The sequence below is a fragment of the Alligator mississippiensis genome, chromosome 9 (genome assembly GCF_030867095.1).
Source record: "Alligator mississippiensis isolate rAllMis1 chromosome 9, rAllMis1, whole genome shotgun sequence".
NCBI classification, from domain to species: Eukaryota; Metazoa; Chordata; order Crocodylia; family Alligatoridae; genus Alligator; species Alligator mississippiensis.
In genome coordinates, this window is record NC_081832.1 from 71,645,155 (window position 1) to 71,658,869 (window position 13,715).

At 39.5% G+C, this 13,715-nt stretch overlaps 1 protein-coding gene across 4 annotated transcripts in view; it reads left to right on the forward strand.

The window, feature by feature from the left end:
• SMAD5 (SMAD family member 5) overlaps positions 1-9,700 on the forward strand; it is a 36,961-nt gene extending 27,261 nt beyond the window's left edge. For all 4 annotated transcript variants that reach the window (XM_019478556.2, XM_006276410.4, XM_019478557.2 and 1 more), the window contains 3 exons: positions 338-559; positions 3,198-3,454; positions 4,264-9,700. In XM_019478556.2, the coding sequence (XP_019334101.1) occupies positions 338-559; positions 3,198-3,454; positions 4,264-4,407 (623 nt within the window). In that variant the 3' untranslated portion in view covers positions 4,408-9,700. The remainder of the gene's footprint in view (positions 1-337; positions 560-3,197; positions 3,455-4,263) is intronic.
• The last annotated feature ends 4,015 nt before the right edge of the window (positions 9,701-13,715 follow it).

Here is a 13,715-nt window from a genome sequence, read left to right on the forward strand (position 1 = left end):
ATATCTGTTTCCTTTTTTTGCTTTTTGTGGGTCTTTCACATACCCTGGATTGGGGAGAACAATTTAAATACTAAAATTACTATAAAACAAAATTGGCAGAGTAAACTAAAGTAGTTATACATGAGAACACTGTAACTTTTTAAAATTGACTGGCTTTCAACACTGGGTAGCGTGCTTCTTAATCCTTTCATGCTGCCCTTTAAGTACAAGAAGCAGAGGTTAAATTGCTGAAGCATTTTTATGGTAAGAGGTTCAAGGGTTATTTGACCCTGCTAAATTTCTGTATTGAAATAAGTTTATGTAAGTTGATTGAATTTTGATTTTTTTTGTTTTGTAGATGTTCAACCTGTTGCCTATGAAGAGCCTAGGCACTGGTGTTCAATTGTGTACTATGAATTAAATAATCGTGTTGGAGAGGCTTTTCACGCATCTTCTACCAGTATCTTAGTAGATGGATTTACAGATCCTTCTAATAATAGAAACAGGTTCTGCTTAGGTTTGCTGTCCAACGTTAATCGGAATTCAACAATTGAGAACACTAGGCGACACATTGGAAAAGGTAAAACATCAATATAATTCATGCATCCTTTATGAGCAAGGGTCTAATAGCAGTAGGCTAAAAATACGTCCCTGGAACGGTTACTTTACAATATACAGAAATCGAGACTGAGCCTGATGTCCAAGCAGATCCACAATATGCTTGCAGATGATAGATAGCTAGATAGTTAGTTTGATTTTTTTTAAAGCAGCTTGTGATTTGATTTATATAAATTTGGAAAACTGAATGACTTCTGTATTCGGCTCCAGACAAAAATGATGAAAATATAAAAATTCCCTTTCTCTTGAGTAGGCTGACTCCAGGACTTTATGCCAGCACATTAACCAAAGGGAAGTCCTATGGGACATCTTGTTACAGGACCTATCAAGTTGCATGTATACAGCTGCCTTTTTAGAGCAAGCTCTTGCTGCCACTTTCAGTATATCAAAGCATTGTTCTCAGTTTGCATATGGCATTTGAGCACTGTCTACAGTATGTTAAGTGTCCTTTAGGAGATGAAAGGAAAACTCTGAAGTACTAAAGGCTGTAAGGACTTGTTTTCTCTCAGTGACTCTAATGGGTGTAGGATGTGTGGGCACTCATGCATGCACTTGCATGTTGGGGAAGAGGGTCTTGGTTTTGGCAGGTTTTGCAGGAGAACACAAGTTGTTTTTAAACCCCTTTTCATATTCCTTCCCCGTCCTCATGCAATTAGCTAGCTAAGCCTTGACAAGAGAACGCTCCTTCTTCCTGCCCTATTCTTTATAAAGGTTTCTTGGCACTTGAGGATCAGCTAAAGAGTTTTCAGATTTCCTTGGCATCAGGCAAATTGAAAGAGTTGCAGAGTGCCTTAGAAAACCAAAGTACTGTAACAAAAAGACTATAACCCTTATGATTTGGTCTACTTCAGACTTGGATGTATAGTTTTAGTGATTGGAATCCTCACATTTACTGAGTTTATCATTTTTTCCAGGTGTACAATACAATATAAATAAGTTTGCATTCAAGTTTTAACCTAAAGTAGGGCTGAAATCTCTAATTCTTGATCATTGGTAGAATAAAATGTAATTTATTCCTCCAGTTGGGAACAATCAAAGGACAATTTCTGGATAAAATGCTTAGTTTTTCTAGGAAAAAAAAAATCTATTATACCCTTATGAAACTTGCCAGACATGTTTCACTTCTTTTTGGCTCCCTACACATCAATCTCTCCAAAAATGCCAGACTTGTCACATGTCCTTATAAGTATTTCAAATGGAGGTCACTTTTGGAATTTCAGGAGTAAATAATTTTAAAATATTCTTTGTAACTTGTTGCAGGTTTTATTTCCAGCCTCCTATCTATCTTTGTTTTTCCACTTCCCAGAAATCCTGAACTAGCTCATTGGCTTGAAGAGGCCAGCAGGGGTAAAATAGAAGAATGGAATTAATTGGCAGAAATCTGTTTCCAAACTAGTCCCAAATCTAATGGTTTAGTCCCTTGGAGTTGATCTGATGGCAAGGCAGTCTGCCTCCAGATTCCTTTTCCTAAATGACATCCCACTGCTGGCTACCATTGAACTTGATGAGGTTCACTAACACAAGGGTTCCCAACCTTTCTATGCTGAGGACCAGCATGCTGCGGACCAGCAGCCAACCCTTTTTTTATGGAGTTGGGCGCCGATCCACAGCATGCCGGTCGCTTCCAGTCTGCGGTCTGCTGGTCCGCAGTCGCTTCCAGTCAGGCAGCCAACACTTCGCAGCCTGGTACTGGGCTGTGGCCTGGGGGTTAAGAACCCCTGCATTAACGTTTCTTACATTCTGAAAGATCCCTCAATTTTGTCAAATGGTTAAATCCCCTCCGACAGAAACCATGTTTCTTAGTGGATTCTCTACCTTAAATGAAACTCGGACATATCAGCCCTGTCAGTGTTATTGGGAGGAATAGTTGGGAGAATCTTTGCTGAAGTAGGAACAAAGACCCACGTTTGGACAATGAGCATTTTAAATAGCTTTGCCTTTGTTGGATGAGTTTTTAATTCTTGTCTTTCAAGTAGTGACACATTAGCATAATATTACAGTATTTGAGTTTCAAGTCAAGGAGTAAATTTGCATGAGAATTTTACAGCTGAATTAAAGAAAAAGAAAAATTAGATGTATTTTTCCCATTGATCTTAAATTTGAGTATATTTAAATGTTAGGCCCAGTCTGATGTGGGTTGCATCTTTTCTGCCGATTGGTAAAATAAGATGAAAGGCTGAGCAGACTGTGAATATACTTTCTCATGCAGCTCTCAGTATTCCTCCATTCTGACCAGAAACATTATTATTCTAGCCCTGGCTTCTCGTGAGCAGAAGTTACCAATTTTACAAAACTGCAGGCTTTTATAAGCCACAAAATGTTCTCAGTGGAACTGGCTGAGGAGGACTGCTCACTTTCCCCTGTGAAGTTAAGCTATTCAGTCTGTTCTATAATTGATGAAAGAAGGACATCTAGTGGCTGATATAAAATGAGTGTTTGTTGAACAGCGTATGCTTCAGATTCTCTGAAAAATATATCCTTTCTAGAAAGCTCTTCAAATGGAAGTCTGACTAAATTGAACTCAAAGCTCAAGGGACCCATAATAACAACTGCACTTCTGCAATTAGCTTGAACCATTTTTTTCTAACTTTATTTTTAAGGCGTTCATCTTTACTATGTTGGTGGGGAAGTCTATGCCGAGTGCTTAAGTGACAGCAGCATATTTGTACAGAGCAGGAACTGCAATTATCATCATGGCTTTCATCCTACCACTGTGTGCAAGATTCCCAGTGGCTGCAGCCTAAAAATTTTTAACAATCAGGAGTTTGCTCAGCTTTTAGCTCAGTCTGTCAATCATGGATTCGAAGCAGTTTATGAGCTCACCAAAATGTGCACCATTCGAATGAGTTTTGTAAAGGTAAACGCATTGTCTTTTTATCTTGGGCATTTAAAATTTTCCTGAGTACTCATTAGTACTTGGGGTTTTATTGCTTGTTGAGATGACTCCTCTTTCAGCTAGTTTGTGTACAGTCTTTCCCATTGTACTGTGGAGCATGAGGGGTGTTCTTGTACCACCAAGGATTTATTTTAAAACCTCAGTAAGTGTTAGATATAGTAAGAAAGAATTTATCATTCTGGTATCTGAAATGAATGCATTACTTTAATTTCCCCACTCTAATTTACTGCTGGTCCTCTGCAGTGAATTTCTAGGTTTTTAAGGTAAGAAGGGACACTACACCAAACACAGATGATAAGACTTCCCTGGATTAATTCCTGGATCAAATCCCGTACATATGGAATTGTAGGATCTGTCATCTTGCAGTTTGTCCATAGTATACAAATTGGTGTTAACCCTTATTGGCATAGTAAGGGTTAAGACTGAGACTGGACCTTGCTGTGTTGGATTTTCTGCACAGTATGAAGCATTCGGTGTCCCAAAGAGTTTAAAATCTAATTTTACTAGACAAGCAAGATAAGAGGAGATATGCATGCAAAACAAACAAAAAAAAATTATCTTTGGCTAAGGAGCCTGTGGTAGAGTGAAGACCAGAAGCCAGAAGTCTTATATCTAGTGCCCAAAGCTCAAATTCATCCTTCTCATCTTCCCACTCTCTTTGTCCCTCCCCCCCTTATTTGTAATCTAATAATCAGATGCCTTGCAGCATTTCTTTGTACAGATTACTGGTATATTTTCATAATTACAAATGTTAAAAATTTTTTTTATAGGGTTGGGGAGCAGAATATCACCGGCAAGATGTCACAAGCACCCCATGTTGGATAGAAATTCATCTTCATGGGCCCCTGCAGTGGCTGGATAAAGTACTGACACAAATGGGCTCGCCTCTTAATCCCATCTCCTCTGTTTCATAGTGCCGAAGTATTCTCTTCAAGTTAAATCTTTTTAGCGAACTTATTCTAATTCTAGAGAAACTTCCAATGTGGATACTGTGAGCTACATGGAGAACAGATATTATGGTTAAACTTCTTACCCTGGTGTGACCAATTCCATTGTGTATCGATGATCAGTTTTACATTTCAATTTGTTCTTGTGATACTCAAGTGACAATTGAGACCTAAGAAAAAAAAGTCTGTTGAAAATTTTAGAACATTTTTTCCTTTCCTTCATATAAGACTTAAACAGGTATTTGTCTTAACTGGAACTTTTTCTTTGTCAAGTAGGGACAAGAATTTTGAAGACTGACTATAGGGAGTAAATACATATCATAGATTTAAAAAAAAATATATTAATAAACTGCTGAACTTGTGCAGCTCCAGCTTGCAAGCAGTATTTTTAGTAAAGCTGCATAAGTTTTCGATGACAATTCATAAACAAAATTAGCCTTTATTATAGCTAATTTTGCTTCAGTTTGAACAATGTGATTTAAGTGTACACATGTTGAAATTATACTTTTTTTACAGATACAGAATGATGTAAAACACTTGCATAATCTATTGAAAAAGTGCCGTCATAAACACACTGTATATTCATTGCAAAAGAGCAAGCATTAGCTTCATCCCTCATCACTTTTTTAATATTGCTTTTAACCACCATTTAAATAGTAATTGATAAAAGGTAAACTTCCTACACTTCTCTGGACTTAGTAATTCTTTTTTCTTTTTCCTTTGATTTATGCCCGTACCATTTGGATGTTGTTGCCAAGGTCTAGCTTTTTGTAGATACCCCTCTGTATTTTAGCATAAACACTACTTTTTGTAAAGGCAGTACTTTTCTTGGAAAGATTTAAGTGTTTTTTGGGTTTTTATTCTTCCTAGTTGCTTTTGACCTGTGTAGAACTGGTGTGTGTTAAAGTCTTAGTCTCTCAACACTTATTACAGTATTAGTGATTAAGCGGTATTTAATTCACTTTGCACAAATTTGGTCTTTTCTGCTCAGGCTAGTCAAAGACTGAATGGCTTAAAACTAAGTAATTGAACTTAAGGCCTTTCAGTTGTAAGTCACCCACACAAATACAAACCTGTTTGTTAATGAGCAAAAATCATTGCTACTAGTGGCCTTTATGATAAGTGGTCTTAGTCCAATTTTTTATGAGGATCTGTCCCCTGGCATATATAGTTTACCACTGTATTTGCAGTCTTAGCAGAGAAACAAAGGATTGAATGGACATAGAGGTTAAATTGCTCCTTCTTCCACATAGGAAACCCCTCAGAGGGACGGTGGAGGCGCACTGGCAGGGTGCTGTGAGAAGGGTTGGACAGCTGCTGCCTGTGCTGAATCTGTCTTGTAGGGAGAGGACAACACCCGGACTATGAATGCAAACACTGAATGCAATCATTTAAAGGGCAAGACTATCTGGAAGAACCATTTCAGTGAGGAACTGAGCTAAAAGAAATGTAGAGTGGAGCCTTTTGACTGAACTTAGTTATAGCCTGATTCTAATTCCCAAGGTTTGGGGTTTTTTTCCCCTTAATATGCAATCAGGGCCTGTTAATGCATATAATAACTCTGACCTATGCAAGCAAAGGTAAAGCGTTTGGGAATTGGTAAAAAACTCTAAAGCTCAAGTACTTAAAAGATGCCTTGTAGCTAGTTGCTGCAGTCCTTGGGTGTGTTGTGTGCTTACCTGAGTTATTCTTGTATTCTTTATTGGTGACAGAGCTTTTGCTGAAATGTGGTGATCCCTTCACCACATGGTACATTGGTAAAGAATCACCTTAAAGGAACAATGCTGTTTACATATCAAGAAAACATGTTTCTTTTGAAATGCCTTAAAGGAATAAAGACAGATTGATACTTTCATAGAGCTTTAATGGTATCTTGTACAGAAATTTACTGTTTTTTGCTTGATTTTATTTTAAAATAATTTTTTCCTCCACCATTTTAAACAACACCCCCAGCTCCCCCCTGAAAAAACACCAACCCTTCAGGACAAGAAGTAGCAATGCTTTGCCATTTACCAGTCAGTCTGTTGCTTATTTCTTTGAATGATAGCCCGTTGATGGTTGTATCGAATGAGCTACAGACTCAGCTATGCCCATTCTTTGTCACTTCATCAAGATGCTGTAGTGTTGATATTGACAAACTCATGCTTTTATTAATGCCATGAAATGTGGCATTAAAAAAAGTAAAATATCGGTTGCAGGTATAAAATTTTTCTCTATCCAAGGCTGAATACTAGCTGGGAATGGGGGTTTACTTGGGTGGGCATGTTGGAGTTAATTCCTAGTGCTAATTTTGAGGTTAAGTTGGCTGCACATGGTACTGTAATTACAGCAGTGCTGCCACGTGTATCTAGTCAACTCTGGATGCTGTTTAGCACTAAAATAGCTTGGCTAGTGGTCGCCTACCTGCATTTATTTACTTGACCTGTAATGCCAACAGCAGCCTGGGATTCCTGGTAACTGCTTCTTTAGGACAAACATGGAGGGGCAGGCTCACTAAATATTGCTCTGGTGCGCTTTTTTTTTTTTTTTAGTCTTTATTAACAGAAAGACTAGGACTCTGAGGCCTTTTAAATACATAGTTTTGTAACTTATGTTCTGCTTATCATAGCTTTTCCTAAATCCTATATGGCCTGAGCTGTGCCGTTGGTGTAGCAGTTCAGGACTCTGTGCACAGAGGGGCAGATGGAGAACTGCTTTGACACTAAAGATGTTTAAATTCCATGATAGGAGCAGCAACCTCAGTTTTTACAGTGTATTTGTGAATGTAATTGCTTCTTAATTAAGATTTGCTTCTAATGATAGATGGAGTTATTGGCCTGACCAGTTTGTCTACAATGGATGATGATGCCTCATTAAGTGTAGCCCAGGTCACACTGAATGAAAACATTTTGGAAGCAGAGGCCATGTGTAGACGAAATGAGAGGCATGTGTGCCAACACTTCAAAGCGTGCTAAATGCTTTTGCACCACTTCAATGGTGTCGGTGTTTGCGTGTCTTTGCGGTGCATTGCACGTTTAATTCCAGCCACTGTAGCAAATTCAGTGGTGTAATGTGCCTTAAATGACTTGGGGTGCAGCAAACTATAACTCCTCTGGGGAGGTTTTGGTTTGCTACCCCTACAGCCGTGGAGCGAAGCACTGGGCTCCATGCAGCTCAGGGGCTCTGCAGGAAGCCCTGCAGGCAGCCTAGCAGCAGCCTGGGAGCACAGCCTCCGCACAAGAAAAGCAGCAAGCCTGATTTCTTCCCCCGCCCCCCGGAGCCTGCCTGCCTACCTGAGGTGTGCGGGGGCCCCGTGCTTCCCTCCGTGGCCACAGTGCCCTCCGGGACTGCCTGAGTCAGGTGCCTGCAGACAGGTGCCCCCTGGGGTGCGGGCCACCACTGCTGTAGAGGGAACAACCAGCCCCCCTCAGCAGCCCAGAGACCTCTCTGCCCACCAGCAGCTTGCCCTCCCCTTCCTGCTGCCGGAGAGGTGGGTAAGCGTGTGCAGGTGTTATGCAAGACAAAGGTTTAAAGGGCCCTAAATTGAAGTGGTGTTTTTAAAAACCCACCTCTTCAATTTAGGGCCCCCGTTTTGTCTACACATGCCCAAAGTAACCTTATTCTCTGGGCACATTACTAGATCATAGCAACCACTAGCATTAATTGATAGCAAAGAGCCAAGAACAGGTGTATACTGACCTTCCTTTTTGGATAGTTTAAGGAGCTGTTAGGCATGACCATAGCATGAAAGCTTGTACTTAACTCTGGTTAGAGGACTCAAGGCTTGCAGGCTGTCAATTTGCATTGTTCATGAGCACTACATAAACTTAACTGTATTGTGGAAGTAGTTGTACATGAAGGGATGACATTGGGTTATGGTATCTCTAGGACCAAATGGTAACTTGTCAGTATGACTTATTAGTCTTTCAAAATGCCCGGTTAGTCAAAATAACCATGAAGCAGCCTGCATGATGTGATTGGTATGGGCCTCTCCTCTTTTAATAATGATGAATTCTTAAGATTTTATTTTTTTTTGCTGGAAGCTATGGAATTTTTTCAGTGTTATCATATAAAATTGTTTACTTGTCAAGCAGATATTCTTATACTCTTAAGACAGAGGAAGAAGAGCTTTTATAATGTATCAAGATTTTTCCCTCTCTCTCGACATATCTTGAAAAATAAAAGCTAATGTTTTAGTTCCCCAAACTGTTGGTTGTAGCAGTCCTTAATAAATAAAACATTAAGAACATTTTGCCTCGCAGGAAGGGTCAAACTAACTTTTCTTATAGTCTTGAAGTCTCTTTTTAGGAAGGAAACCTATTCTGAAGTCAAATGGATAAACCAAGCCATCAGATGACATAATTGTACTTTATTGTGCTGCTCCATAAACCTGCTTCTGTGTGCATTGCAAGCCTAACCTTGTTGCTTCTGTTTACATTGTAGAAAACGGTTCTAGCAATGAGTTGTTTTCTTTTCATTTAACTCTAAGCATCTTTTTATTTTGTTTAACTCTAAAATGATTAGGTTTTGCTAGGTTATGTTTTTTAAGGATGTTTTGCATACTGCTGCTCATATTTCAATAAACATGAAAAATCTCCTTTCGGTATGATTTTTTTTCCCTCCTAGTTTGCTGCATCCTCAATTCAGTATGTGCCTCAATTTAAATGCATTTAAATGTCTGTACAGGCCTTTTTCCAAAGTGTAGTTTTGTGTTCTACAAAAGTACAATGACTTGAACTCTATGCTTGTAACTGTCGCTACTGATGCCTTATGCTATCATTCTTTACGGATGTGTGAAATAGAAATTTTATTTCTTGCGTAATTTGCCTGGAAACATTGTGGTGGTCATTGGGGCTTTTAAAAAGAGAGATTTTATTTTATTTTGGTAACCTAATGTATTACATACTTTTGTCAGCTGGGTTCTGAGACGAGTTGAAACGGATATTAAGATAAATTACAATAACATTATGTACATGTATCTTTTTTGTAAGTTGCCCAGTATTAATCTGAAAAATAGATACCCTCAAACTGACAGCAGTTGTTTGCAATGCATAAAATCTCATAACGTATCTGTACACTTATTGCTATCTAGAGTTTAATTTCTTTTTTACGTTTGTGGCTAGCATACCGCTTTTTAAACAAGTAAGCATCTTGTCTAAACATGTAGAACTTGAAACTAGTGACTAACAGCTTCTTCAGGCAAAGAAAGGCTGTTAGAATATTCCTTTTGAAACTCGCTTTAAATATTTCAATAAAATGTAAATTCAGTTTGTTCTTTTTATGATCAGAGTAGCTGCCTTTGTGTTGTGGTTTAACCTGGTCTGACCAAATGTTGCGTGGGGGGGAAAAAAAACTCCTATTTTTCCTGCTTGACTTTGACACTTCTTGGCAACTAGAACAAGTATTAATACGAGTTAATGATTTATGGTAAAAGAAGGAAGAGTCAAATTAAGGGGAAACTTGAAGCTTTTTTTAGAATGCACCCTCCCAAGGGGTGCCCTCCTCCCTCCTGCCCCTGGTGACTTAAGATATTTCAGGGTTTAATTTATTGGTGATGGAGCTGGTTTGACTGAAAAGATCTTGTATGGTCACTGGGAGCTCTTTTTTGTTAATACTATGAGGGAAGGGACTAGCATCCTTATTGAACAAAGGAAACCAGCTTTCAGAATACTTATTCTTTTTTTCTTGTAACGGTGATTTTTTTTTTTCATCCCAACCATGACTCAGTTTACCTAGAAATGAATGATGGTACCTGGAAATCAGAATTTGAATACATCTGAAACATGCTTCTTTTAAAGTTACACTTGAATCTACATGTTGCAATGTAAACAGTTGCAGTGTAGATGATTACACAGTCTGGTGGGTAGAAAATTAGCTTATAGGATGCACCGAGAGAGTGGTGGTGGATGGGTTGGTTTCCGCGGGGGGGGAATGCAGGCAACGGAGTCCCCCAAGGCTCTGTCCTGGGACCGGTACCATTCAATATCTTCATGAGTGAGTTGGATGAAGGAGTAGGAAGCACCCTGTCCAGGTTTGCAGATAACACCAAACTATGGGGAGAGGTACACAAACTAGATGGCAGGGAGCGAATCCAGACAGATTTGGACCAGCTGGGGAAGTGGGCCGAACAGAACAGGATGCAGTTCAACAAGGATGAGTGTCATGTGTTGCACCTGGGGAGAAAGAATCATCAACACTCCTACAGCCTGGGAGGGACCACTCTAGCCCAACTGCGGAAAGGCATCTCGGAGTCGTAGTCGACTCCAAAATGAACATGAGTCACCCATGTGATGAGGTAATAAGTAAAGCTAACCGCACCCTTTCTTGCATAAGGAGGTGCATCACAAACAGGTCCAGGGAGGCAATACTTCCCTTCTATGTGGCATTGGTCAGGCCGCAGCTGGAGTACTGCATCCAGTTTTGGGCACCGCAGTTCAGGAGGGATGTAGATAACCTGGAAAGGCTTCAGAGGAGGGCCGCCTGTCTGGTTAAAGGCCTACAAGAAAAACCCTATGAGGACCAATTGAGGGACCTGAATCTCATCAGCCTCTGCAAGAGAAGGCTGAGAGGTGATCTTGTGGCTGTCTACAAACTCATTGGGGGGGCAGGGGGGGAGGGGGACAGCAGGAAATGGGGGATACAATGTTTACCAGGGCGCCCATTGGGGTAACTAGGAACATTGGCCACAAACTGGAAGAGAGCAAATTCAGATTGGACATCAGGAAAAAATCTTTACAGTGAGGGTTGCCAAAACATGGAATACGCTTCCAAGGGAGGTGTGCTGTCCTGTTCCTTGGAGGTGTTTAAAAGGAGATTGAACCACCATCTGGCTGGGGTCATTTGACCCCAGCACTCTTTCCTGCCCAGGGCAGGGGGTCGGACTCGATCTAATAGGTTCCTTCCAACCCTAACATCTATGAAATTTATGTTTTTTGCCAGAACGACATCCTATGCAATTCTATTCCCATGTGAGAGATGTCTGATATTTTACAGGAAATAATAGATTGTGCAGGCTGTCAGCATAGGTACAAAGTTTGTTTCATAATTATGACAGCCCCTGTGTAAGCATGACAGGGAAGACCAGTTATTTGAGTTGGTACAAAGCTGAAATGCAGGTGATGGCACTGCTCAATTGAAGCAGGAAGTACTGAAAAGGTCTCTGGCTGGCAGCCAAGCTTCTTGTACTTGATTCTCACAGACTTTTTGTATCCTAGAAGATGTATTGCTTTTCCAAAAACACAGGTCTGTTGTGCTGCCAGTAACAAGAGGTTTACACATTAGGGTAGGAAAGCCTTTTTATGGTGGCACAAAATGAAAACAAATAGACACCCATATTTCTTGTCTCACTGCAAATGGCCAAATATGTGGCCGTGACAGAAGGTAGTAATAAATTGTGTCTTTTTATAACAGCAGATGACTTTGCTTTATAGCATGAGAGTGCAGACAGCCTGAAGCTGTCTGTGCTCTCCATCCACCCGGGATAGAGACTCAAAAGGCTTGATGGGCCTGATCCTACGAATCCCAGGAATTCCTGCATAGTACCAGGCCCCTCAAACTCTGGGAGACCCTGCCTGGCCTCCCTCACCTACCCAGATGTGCCTCGGAGGTCACAGGGACATGTCTCCCTAAGCCAGGGAAACCAGGCAGGTGCTCAAAGGGTTTGAGGTGCCCAATTCTACATGGGAATTCCCGGGGTACTCGGGACCGGCCCCTCAAGCCTCAGGAAGACACATTCCCTGCTGTCCCGCAGCTGATCCGCTTCATTTGCCGATGTCTGTTTCTAGTCACAAAAAACTCAAATGTGATTTTAATAAGTTCCTACTACATGGAATCATTTTGGAGACACGGAGAGCTTATTTGCAACTGAATAGCTTCTCAAATTAGCAACATCATAATGGTCCTTTTGGGCTGGAGTGTACTGGCAAAGGATGTTGAATGACAACCCAAGCTGCCATGTAAAAATAAAATCTCTAGTCTATTGCTTGCTGGAATTAGCAGTCAAATTAGAAACTGCTTTCTAGATTTTTTTTTAAGGTCTTTTTGGAAGGTCAGAATTCAATTTCCATCTGCAGCAACTTTCTCATACAATAACTCATCACCATCAGTTGAGATATTTGGGTTACTTTTAACCCAAATGTTAAAGCCTGGGGGATTTTAAGAATGCTTTTCCTACTAATTGCCACCATCTTGTAAGGTTTCTTTACCCTTTATTTGCTCTGTTTTCTCAGACTGAACACAGCTTTAAAATGTTTTGTCTGGAAATTCAATATTGGCTCGCTATATTAAGATAACTCTACAACTAATATGGCTTAATTAAAATTACATTTTGTAGACCAAAATGTAAAAGACTTGTTAGTCTGTTCTTCCCTGTGCAGAAATTATGAAGTTTTGTAATAAAAAAAAAAGGTACATTTCATACCTAATTATTTATAAATATCCCAACTTAAACATTAAAATGATTCATTCGGAAGATAAAGTGCTTTAAACAGAAAAGTATACATTGCACATGGAGTGGTGTATAGACCGTGCAGAAGGCTAAGCAGATTTCCACTTGGCATACAAAATAAGCTGAGCTTCAAATGAATGCTATTATGTATCTGAAGCTTATCATATCTTTTTTTCTAAATGCATGTAACTTCAGTTATGATCTGAAGAAAGAAAATATATGAATATGTGCTCGAGCTAAAATGAACAGTTGTAGTATTTTGTAGTTTGAGTTTAATATGTATATAAAAAAATATTTAACATCTGTTGTTAGGTTAACTAGAGAAACTTATAACAGGAAAATGTTCAGTGTGTTACGTAGTGCTAACAATTTATGCTTATTAATTTCAATGACTTTATTCATCAGTGAAGGCACAAATATCCGCCTTCATTAAAAGGCATTTTAATTATTTCTTATAAACATGACAATTTTTTTAGATACTACAATCTGTTGAAATTTTACTTTCTCATAGGAGTTTGAAAATCTTGCCCGTGGTGAGCAGTTGCAGTCATTCCTGAAATACCAATAGAAAAGAACACGTCTGAAGTTGTTATTTTACAGAGGCTTCAGATACTCAAAAGTGATTTTTCCAAAGTAGCAACTAATACAGATAGATACTGGGTGTGATGCTATGAATACTCCTGAGAACAAACTGGAAAGAGAATCAGCAGTTGTGTGAGGAGTTTAAAATTGGATCCAGTGAGCAAAAGACAAAGTAATCTTTATAAAATCACCCTTATGTCTTTTGACTAATGCTTCTGTGGTACTCCATGGGGAAACTTAGACTCTGGCAGCTCTTCCTAAAAGATTT